The 10,138-nt window shown below is 38.1% G+C and overlaps 2 protein-coding genes and 1 long non-coding RNA gene across 5 annotated transcripts in view; 2 read left to right on the forward strand and 1 right to left on the reverse strand.

Annotated features, from left to right (window-relative positions):
• LOC131298244 (histone H3.3) overlaps positions 1-4,031 on the reverse strand; it is a 52,993-nt gene extending 48,962 nt beyond the window's left edge. The window contains exon 1 of the mRNA XM_058323607.1: positions 4,008-4,031. The gene's annotated coding sequence lies outside the window, so the exon portion shown is untranslated. The remainder of the gene's footprint in view (positions 1-4,007) is intronic.
• A 1,621-nt stretch (positions 4,032-5,652) lies between these two features.
• On the forward strand, positions 5,653-9,376 carry LOC131298248 (uncharacterized). Of its 3 annotated transcripts, none has more exons than XM_058323612.1 (5): positions 5,653-6,045; positions 6,198-6,296; positions 6,590-6,776; positions 8,210-8,311; positions 8,611-9,061. In XM_058323612.1, the coding sequence occupies exons 1-5, from the start codon at positions 5,728-5,730 to the stop codon at positions 8,616-8,618; spliced, it is 714 nt and encodes a 237-aa protein (XP_058179595.1). In that variant the 5' UTR covers positions 5,653-5,727; the 3' UTR covers positions 8,619-9,061. The 3 variants fall into 3 exon arrangements, with proteins under 3 accessions (XP_058179595.1, XP_058179596.1, XP_058179594.1); XM_058323611.1 differs by lacking the exon at positions 8,611-9,061 and adding an exon at positions 9,096-9,376 and having other exon boundaries at positions 5,654-6,045; XM_058323613.1 differs by lacking the exons at positions 6,198-6,296; positions 8,611-9,061 and adding an exon at positions 9,096-9,376.
• Positions 6,846-7,614, forward strand: LOC131298250 (uncharacterized). The gene is made up of 2 exons (XR_009190476.1): positions 6,846-7,146; positions 7,567-7,614. It is a non-coding gene; the product is annotated as an uncharacterized LOC131298250 (long non-coding RNA).
• Positions 9,377-10,138: the final 762 nt, after the last annotated feature.

Raw genomic sequence — 10,138 nt, forward strand, 5'->3', positions numbered from 1 at the left:
GTCAAGGGACAATTAAAATGCTCCTACTTAGTACTTCAACCAAGATGCTGTGAGAGGGAGTGGGATTCGTTCGTGGGAATTCTATCTCTCCCTTGGCTTTTTTCATCCATCATGTGAGGATGATAGCCCTTCTTGATGTATTTGATTTTATTTCCCTGAGATTAATAAAATCTATCCTAAACTTTGGCAAAAAAAAACCAAGATAAGAGAGACGTTTTATTATTAATTAATCAAAAGAAGTGTCGGTTCGATTTACTTAGGTGTACGAATCATTTTGATCAAAGCGGAGTAATTCGAAACAGAAATGATAGAGACAAAAAAAATTTACCCCGAAGGTATCCCGAAAATAGCAATCAATGGTTGAGATTCATTTTGATGTGTGTGACCCAATCATCAAAGTTATTCTTAACCATTGATTGCTGTTTTCAGGGTAAGTTTTCTTTGTACGTAGCATTCTCCAATTCGAAATTGATTCATTTTGCATTTTACAACGGAACACACCGAAAGTAATTAAAAACCGCCACTTTTGAAGGAGTCACCAACGTTCTGCTCGAATTGTTGTTCAGGCTGCGTTATTTTGAACTTAATTAAAATATGAAAATTGTCTTTATTTGGATTTTTTCCTATTTGTTGGTTTTGTGACAAATTTTTGTAGATTATTGATTCGTCTCGATGAGAGGAATCTAAAAAGTAATTCTTTTTTATTTTTACCTAAGTATTTTGAGAAATAATCACTTTTTAGGGCAAAAAGTACTTGGGTAAAAGTAAAAAAAATAAAAAACTTTCCGATTTCTTTCGTCGTGACGAATCAGTAACCCACAAAAAATTTGGGGCAAAATTAACAAATGTGACAAAATTTTCAAATTTAAGTTAAGTTCAAGAGAACGAAATTAGTGGTAAGGAGTGGAGTGTGCATTGACCAAAATGACCTGTTCAGTTTGATTTGAGCGGCCCGTTGGTTTGGTGATTTTTTCACATCAACGACAACTTATACAAGAACTTTGATCGTTAGTTTTTTTCATCGGTGAAAAAAATATTTTTAATATTTGAAATTGTTGCAAAAACTAAGGGAACAAGGATATGAGAATCCGAGACTCAAATTTAAGATTGACAAGAAGCCAACCAAAGAAATACCTATTGGGCCAAGTCCCAAATAATTAGTGAGCTAATCTTATACTCTTATTCAACCAAAAACACTTACACACACATTCACATCTTTTGTACACACAAGATGCGTAATATGTGTGGGTCTCAATGTGAATGTGAGTGAATTTGTGTAAATATTTGTGGTTGTCGAATATTATCTTATAAAATGTTAAAATTCCCATTTGTTTGTGAAATCATACTTAAAAAAAACAACAAAATAATCCGCAAGTCTACAAAAGAATAGGAAATGATTTATTTATATTATATTTTTTATTTTTGATGTACACGCACGAGTCCGCAATCACCCAAAAAAATTATATAATCAACAGACAATACCCCTTATTCATTGTACAACAATTAAGCACCACAACAATTTATGAAGTACAATAAAATGGAGAAAGAAAAACAACTTAACGAAAATTTAAAAAAAATAAACAAAAATAAATAAATCTCATTCGTCCGTAAAAACTACAGATCTAAAGCACACGTGCCTCCACGTGGGCCCTTGCGCGGTTCACATCAACGCCATGGAGAGGAATATTCCGGTGACTGCTGTCCCAGCAACAGCAACTCTGCTTACTGCAAATGCACTATTAGAAGGGGTAACATCAGCCGTGGTGGGCTCCGCCGCAGGGGAGGCGCCGACGGTGGATGGGGCCGGCGGCGAGGCGATGCTGGGCGCCGGGGTCGGGGACTTGGAGGGAGTCTTCGCGGGGGCGGGGGCGGGTGATGGGGTCGGGGTGTGGATCGGAGACGGCGACGGAGAAGGGGAAGGAGTGGGCGTTGGAGAGGGAGAGGGAGAGGGAGTCGGTGTGTGAGTGGCTGGCGCTGGGGAAGGAGTGGGAGTGGCGGTGGGTGAGATTTTCGGAGAGGCTGCCGGGGATTGTGCCAGGCATGTGGTGGCGGATAGAGCAAGTAGAAAGAGGAGATGGAAACCAGAAGAAGCGATCTTCATTGTGGTGTAGGGGAGAGAAGAAAGAGTTTTAGAGAGAGAGAGAGATTGGAAGAGGGTTCACCGCTCCACACAGTTTGAGAGAGAGAGAGTGTGTGGGTTTGAGGTGGAGGGGGAGTGTAAAGGGGGGATATAAAAAGGGGAGAGGAGAGTAGAGGTTTGATTCATAGAGGTGAAATTATACAATGATAAAGTGGAGGTTGGAGTCAAGCTTTTAGAGAAGCTGGTAACCACCCAATAATTTTTCCATTCATAGACAGCGAATTGGTTCATCAATCATGGAAAGGACAACGGTCTTTCATTTGTTTTTCAAAAAAGTTGGTTGAGATTCTTGAGTCTTTTAATCGCAAAATGTTTACCTAAGGAAAAGTTTATCACTAAAAAATAGGTATCTTTCGTACAATGCATGTGACACGGTGCGTTTGAGATTTGCGTACAACGAATTTATGTCCCTTTTTAATTTATCTGTAGTTCTGTTTCATCATAACGATAAATATTACTCTCTCCGTTCTTTTTTTATAGTTCAGTATTTTATTTTGGGCTGTTTCTCAATAAGTGTCCATTTTTGTAAAGTTAGTGAGTAAAAATTTGTGAATTTTCCGTTTTGCCTCTAAAAGTAGATTCCATTTTGAAAAATTAGTGAGTAAAAATATAATAATAATGTCTCTATAGAGGGTAAAGAGGGAAAGTAGAGGAAAAAGTTGATTTGAAAAGTGTAATGATGACGTCTTTTTAATAAATTGAAATTACGAAGTGAGATACTTAAAAAGAAAAGGAGGGAGTATGATAACTTTTGAAAACAGGCATTCAGATACAGTTTTTATCAAGTCTGTATAACTATATTGCACTTTTCGCGAGGCTGCTCTAACGGTTAACAAATGATTCGAAACTCTACGGGCTCTAATGAGGAAGTGTTAAGCTCGCAAGCTGATCCGAGTAAGTCGAGGTGTTTTAGGGGTTCAACTCATAACACTTTGTTTGGTTGAGCTTTTAGAAAGTTATTTTTGAGAGTTGGAGTGGTAATGAGTGGAGAGAGATAAAGAAAAAAATTTATTGAAAACTGTGCCGAGAGTTTAAAGTTACTCTAAAAAAGAGCAACCAAACACAGCGAACTGTTAGTAACTCTCACTCTATAGATGACATTTTCTATCTCTATTTCTTGAAAGGGGAAAAAAAAAAGGATAATAACAAGATGCCATGATCTGGAGCTTCTAGAGGCCAAATTAAATGTCTGGTGGATCACCAATAAACAGCTACGTAGAGGCTGTCAATTCTGGTCTATATATGAATAAACCGTGTTTGGAAAGTTTAATTGTTTTTCAATATTGCGTGCTTTAGTTTATTTTCCAGAGTTTTGTTTGGTAGATTAGCTGTATTATTTTTTCCATGTCAAAAAGATTATAGCTGTATTATTGCTGTTTAATTATTGGATATAAATAATTAATTGGGGAGAGAGAATATATATACTCCACTAAACTAAACCCATTTGTGAGGGGAAACGTGTTAGTGTGTTACTATATGCTCATTTCTAACCTGGCCCAGGAGTTTATATGCTGTCTGCACGTGCTGGACTCTGTTAAACGTGTTTAGGTATACCAAATCCATTACTATACAGCACTCTCTCTCTCTCTCTCTCTCTCTCTCTCTCTCTCTCTACTGTTGCATTTTACTATTCGCCGAAGCGTAAAACCGAGCTGAACGGCCAACGCAAATGACAAGTTTTTGGCGGATCATATCCGAGCCAATTTATACGAACATCGATTAATTTAAAGATAATAGAGTTAATGATCGAATAATTACGGAAAAGGTCCAAAACAGTCTTAACAAAACCCAGAAAATCAAGATGGAAATCTAATTCCAGTGGAAACCCAGAGTCCTGTCTTCTTGGCTGCAGAACAAATGCTGAATCCTCAGGAAACAGTTCGACCGGTGGCCGGCCGGACCCATTCTCTGAAGAAAGTGGAAAACCAGGACTGACCCCCGACCTTGCGTCCACACAGTCCAGACTTAAGGCCACGAAGTTAGATATAGCGGCCCCGCCATGTCCTTGTGGCCGGATGGACTGACCTTGCGGTTACTCAAACCAACCTCTCTCTCTTTTTTAAGGGCAATTTTTTTTTATTAATATTTGAAAACAAACTACAAAGATTAAAAAAAAACTCAATCACGAGACATCAAAGTCAGAACAAGAGCATATTCACAAAAGAGTGAAAGACTCCATTTACTTCAATAATCATATGCCGCTAAGACTCAAAGGGAGAAAATAACCATTCGAAGTTGACCAGAAGCCAACCATGACCGTACCCAAAAGAAAATACCTCACCCAAAGCCCATCAAGGCAAAACAACACCGAGATACCTAAGGATCGAAAATCATGCCAGGGAGCCTGAACCTTTGCCCTTTCGTCATCATCGGTTTCCATAATCATTATATTGCGAATGACTTTCTTATCCTCCCCCATATAATCTAGGCCCATGATCTTGTTTCCTGACTACGCAATCCAACCTTGCGGCCACGTTATCAGACATTGCGGCCTTGTAGTACTCCTACCTTGCGTCCATGCAATCCTACTTTGCGGCCACCTAGTTACTCCATACTTGAATAGTCTATGAAGCAAAGGAGAAGCATTAGGACTTTTGGTTCCATATTCAAGAAAAATGAGGAATAAAAAAAGGAAAAGAAAGAAGGCGCAAAACTCTAACCAAACGAGAAATTAAAAATGTTGCTTATTAAAAAAGAAAAAAGAAAAAATGTTTGGAATCCTTTGAGGCCAACAAAAAACAAGGAAAGATGAAGAATCTCCAACTTTTCTTTATTTTCTTTTTCGCAAATTCAAACAAGAAAAATATGTTTATTAACAACTTTGGATAAGTTCCCACAAAAATGCATTTTATTTCTCCTAACACCTTTAAAATGAGATATTTCCATTCGATCGAATCCTCCAAATACCACTTTGAAAATATTATCCTGTGGTCTGTGCGTTATTTATCATCGATAATGCTATGGACACAACCATTGAAAATTTATTGTCGTCCGATGGATCTAAAGTCTCATAACAGTAATAAGACTAGCCTAATTTGGCTCCGCAAATAAACTAATAAGCCAAATCATCTAAAAGCTATATTCGCAATTAGTGTCAGCCACCCAACTACTAGTTTTTGATTTTGTCCTTATTCATTTTTTTTTGCGTTTGTTTGTTTTACGCCAATTTTTTGGAAAATAGGGGTGAGTAAGGTCGATAGGAATAAGAAAAGTAAGATTTTTACACATGTATTTTGGGAAATATCTAAGAAAAAATCAAAAAACTGACTTTTTGAGCTTTTCTTTGAATATTTTTCAAAATACTTGTCTAAAAGTCATAATTTTTACTTTTCTGATTCCTCCCTTTTTTACTCACTCATATCACATAAAAATTTGAAATAAAATTAACAAATACCCAAAAAATTGAACAAATTTAAACCAAAAAATTATTCTACATGTAAGTTACCATAAACACCCTTATTTTTTCGGCCTGGCCTAGCATCTATAGCACGGTTTCAGATAGAGTACTTTTTTGTCCGAACAAGTGTGGACTGTGGATTAGCATTTTTGGCGTGGGGAATCGGCATACTTGAGTTGGGCAAAGATCCATGGCTTTTTCCCATAAACTCTCCCCACTTCAATCCATTCATTACCCAACAATCACCCCAAGAAAGGGCCAAAACAATCTAACCCAAACCCAGAAAATCGATATGGAAATTCAATTCCAGTGGAAACCCAGAGTCCTCTGCCTCCATGGCTTCAGAACAAGTGCCGAAATCCTCAGGAAACAGATCCAGCGCTGGCCCGAACCCGTGCTCCGAAAGCTGGAACTCGTCTTCATCGACGCGCCTTTTCCGGCTCGTGGCAGATCCGGTATTGAGAGCCTCTTCGATCCTCCCTACTACGAATGGTACCAATCTAACGAGGTCAAATGTTTCGATTTTCTTATCAAGTTTTCGTCAATTCGTGCATAATTCCATTATCTAAACATGGCCCTAAAAGTACTGTGGATGGTTTTACTTTTATTAGTTTAGTTGAGTCATTTCATGCAATTTCTGAAGCCTGTGGATTTTTGTAGGGTTTTACAGAGTACTACAATTTTGATGAATGTCTTGCTTACCTCGAAGATTATATGATAAAGCATGGACCTTTTGATGGTCTGCTCGGTTTTTCCCAGGTGGGTTTTGTTCAAAGTTAACCTAATTTGGATATGTGCTCTGAATTCTAGTTCTGTCTTTTTCCAAGAAGGGTTAACAAAAATACTACGGACATAAACGGGAGGACACTGATGGGACATAACGACATAATGTGTTTGAAACCATCAAACGTGTATAGGCCCATGTGCATCAGGTAGCATCCATGTGCCAGTTCTGAATAAATCTGTGTCCTTTTGTCCGTGTCTATAGCATTACTCTTTTGTGAAATTTTCTTTCTCTAGTTGTTATGTGTTGCTTATTTGATGAAATATAGGGAGCAATTTTGTCAGCGGCATTTCCCGGGATGCAATCAGAGGGAACGGCTCTAACAAGGGTTCCAATGATAAAGTTTGTGATACTAATATCAGGGGCTATGTTTGGGGGAATCAAATTTCGGGTACCCAAGCAAGCTGCTAATGCATATTCCTCCCCAATCAAATTGCCATCCCTTCACATTATTGGTACTTTTCATCATTTCCTATGCCCCCAGTCCCGATTGGGATATCATTTGTTCACTTCTTGATGTCCTACATTTTTTATCCTATTCAAAAACTCAAATGAAAGATCAATGTTTTCCCATTTTTACCCTTCTCTTTAGAGTGACAAGCATAACTTTTTTGGATAGATTTTTTCCCTTAAAGTTGAAGGGCATTATTGGCAAGTTGAAATTTAGAAGTTACAATCATATTGTTCCCTTTATAAAGGTGGAAACCTGAAATGGACATCCAATTGGAGTACTAATTTTCTTTATGGGTATGGAGCCATGGTCATAGTTTTATAAGTTGAGTAATGAGGGGAAGGAAAACGGTAAATGACCATATATAAGGCTCCGTTTGTTTCGATGTAAAATGTTTTACAATGTAAAATGTGTTTTTCAGAAAACAAATTTCAAGCTTTTATTTTTCAGTGTTTGGTTGGCACATGAAAATATTTTAAAAAATTAACAAAAATAGTGTAGAGAGAGGGAGGGAGACTTAAAAGATGGAGAGATCTTGGAATGATGGAATTGAACGTGGGTTAGGGCTGACGATCGAGGAAACTGAGCAGTGAGAATTGCAGTAGAAGACAGTAGGTTCATTTCGGAAAATAACTTACGAAAAATTTAAGGGTAAGTCATTTTTATCCAATTGATGGAAAATATTTTACATGTAAAATGTTTTCCTAATTTTTTACATAACCAAACACCGAAAAATAGATAAAACATTTTATTGGAAAATATTTTACGCCCAAAAAAACGGAGCCTAAATGAAGAAGGTTAGTTTATTTTTTGTGGAATAAGCAGAGTGGAAATCCGTACATGATAGGAAGAAGAGAGCAACTGCTGCGCAATGGTATAAATCTTGGAGTATCAAGATGAAAGATATTTGATCAGTGAAGGAATTTGGCTGGGAAAGCATATATTCCAAGAGACATGATGCTTTTATGATATTAGTATTGAGTGCTGCTATATACACCGACTGACTGGGGAGGAAAATCGTACCGGCGGCCGCGTCGGGCCGTCTCCGGCCACCGGACGGCCGATCCAAGCCTTCCAAAAATTCTAAAAAAAAAACCCGAGGGACCCTGTGTGGGAATCAACGGCATTCGAGGTGTGTAGAGTGCTTGATCCGAGCACCCTTTTTTCGTGTGTATACATATATATATATATATATATATATATATACACAAAAGGGATGTATATACACGAAAAAAGGTGCTCGGATCAAGCACCCTACACACCTCGGATGCCGTTGATTCCCGCGTCGGGTCCCTCGGTTTTTTTTTTAGAATTTTTGGACGGCTTGGATCGGCCGTCCGGTGGCCGGAGACGGCCCGGGGCGGCCGTCGGTAGGATTTCCCTGCCGGCCGGTCGGTACCTATATCTTTAGTGATTAGTATTACAACTGATGTGCAGGTGAGAGAGACTTCTTGAAGGAACCGGGGATTGCGTTACTGGAATCATTTCAGGACCCCTTTGTAATTTACCACCCCAATGGACATGTGGTTCCAAGACTTGGTTAGTATTATGCAACTCTTTCTTTGGGATTTTTGGTTTGCATAGAGGAAGATAGTTCCTTATTTTAAGAGGGAAAACAATAGAAATAACGTAACTCAGTGCACGAGGCTCCCGCCAGATTTGCACTAAATTACGGCTCTAACACTCAAACCCTTGCACCGTTGGTAGAGAAGCTATTTTCTCAAACACTCGAACCCTTGCACCATTGGTAGAGAGGCTATTTTCTTGTTTGAAAGTTAATGCCGTTCGAATCTTAACAGAACAATTTTACTATTGCACCAACCCCTACTTATTTGAAGCCCAATAAGGCAAGAATAGAAAAGCAGTAGCATTGGCAGCTTCTTTGCAGTTATAGCTTTGGACCTTTGGTGGATTTGAAGTTTTCCATCCCAATTGAAACAAATGACTTCTCCCAAGTCCCATCTGCTGGCAAAACTGGCTTGTTGGTTGCCTGAAGCTCATAGACGAACTAGTTCTTTCGACTAAATTTATTTTGATAACCGTGTGTCCAGGCCAACTTATTGGCAACTAACTCCGAACTCCTTAGTTAACGACCGCACAAACCTCTGGTGGCCCCCAAAAAAATTCGCTGGCAGTGAAAGTCGAACTTGCGAGCTTGGGAAAGTAAGCCATTGCTATCATGCTCTCGTTCGATCACCCCAATTTGGTTCTTTCTGTTAAGGATGCTCTCCATTTGCGTTTCATTCAACTTAGTGAATGTATTCATCATTAGTGTGCTCAAACAATCCATTTGTTTTTGCTTTATTGGTTCACAATGGTACAGATGACAAAGGTGAGGAGACTATGCTTCGCTTCGTCGAGAAGATAGAGAAGTTGCAATTGCAGGAAGGGTAGAAGAAGCCCTGCTTAGATGTGAATACTGCAAATTGGTCTCTTTCAATATTCTGACACATTTGCATCTATTTTTTCTGCTGATCGAAATCGATCACTAGATTTTTAAGCAATCTGCAAATAAATATGCTAGGTTCGAATTCCCGCACCCTTGAGATATCTTTCTACTGTTCTACAGAAGCTCATGCCCAAGAACAACTAAATTCTCTTAAAGTTTCCAATAAAGTAAGCACACAAATATTCCTTCTTACTTTGTTGAGGAAAAGAAAAAGCAAATAGAACTAAAGCAAAAAAGGAAATGGCATTCAAAAAAGCTCAAATGAAGTGCCAATGTATGGACTTTGTACTACCTTCCTGGCAAATGGAGTGATGGCAGCTCTCTAAACTTGATTTTACTTCTTGAGGGACCTAATTAAAATAATGGGTACATAGTCATGCTGCCAATATTGACAAGAAACAACCTCAATAATCTCTATTCCCCTGTGATTTTTCTTCTCTAATGCTTGACTACCACTACATTTCATGAGCTAACTAACATCCCTTTTCAATGGGGATTATAGTCCTCTGTTTGGGACAACGATTTAGGGTCCTCCGCTCGCGTATATATTGTTTGTTTTGCTTGTGGGTCGGAAAAAGGAAAAATAAAGCCGATAAAAAAGGGAAAAATAAATGAATTAACACTTTTATTCCTTAGAGCAGTACTTATCAAACAATATTCAGTGTATAAATGAAAGTTTATACGTATTTTTTTATTGCTTCTTTTGTCTCACTAAATTCTTGATTTAAGCAGGACCATGGGCATGACCTAGTTGAGTTAAGGAAAAATAGACTAGGAGTTTTTTTTTTTTGGATTGGGAAAATAGTTTAGGAGTTAAATTCTTCAATTTTGTTGTTTTGTTATATTTTCGACCTTTAAATTTAATAAAGATAATTTGAAACACTTCATTCTATAACTAACAATACATTAAAAAGTAT

The sequence above is a fragment of the Rhododendron vialii genome, chromosome 8a (genome assembly GCF_030253575.1).
Source record: "Rhododendron vialii isolate Sample 1 chromosome 8a, ASM3025357v1".
NCBI classification, from domain to species: domain Eukaryota; kingdom Viridiplantae; phylum Streptophyta; class Magnoliopsida; order Ericales; family Ericaceae; genus Rhododendron; species Rhododendron vialii.

Bases quoted from the DNA above. Each gene is read 5' to 3' on its own strand.
- LOC131298248 (XM_058323611.1), top strand. From the start codon at position 5,728: ATGGCTTTTTCCCATAAACTCTCCCCACTTCAATCCATTCATTACCCA. The intron at 6,297-6,589 runs GTGGGTTTTGTT...GATGAAATATAG, and splicing joins GTCTGCTCGGTTTTTCCCAG to GGAGCAATTTTGTCAGCGGC. The intron at 6,777-8,209 runs GTACTTTTCATC...ACTGATGTGCAG, and splicing joins GCCATCCCTTCACATTATTG to GTGAGAGAGACTTCTTGAAG.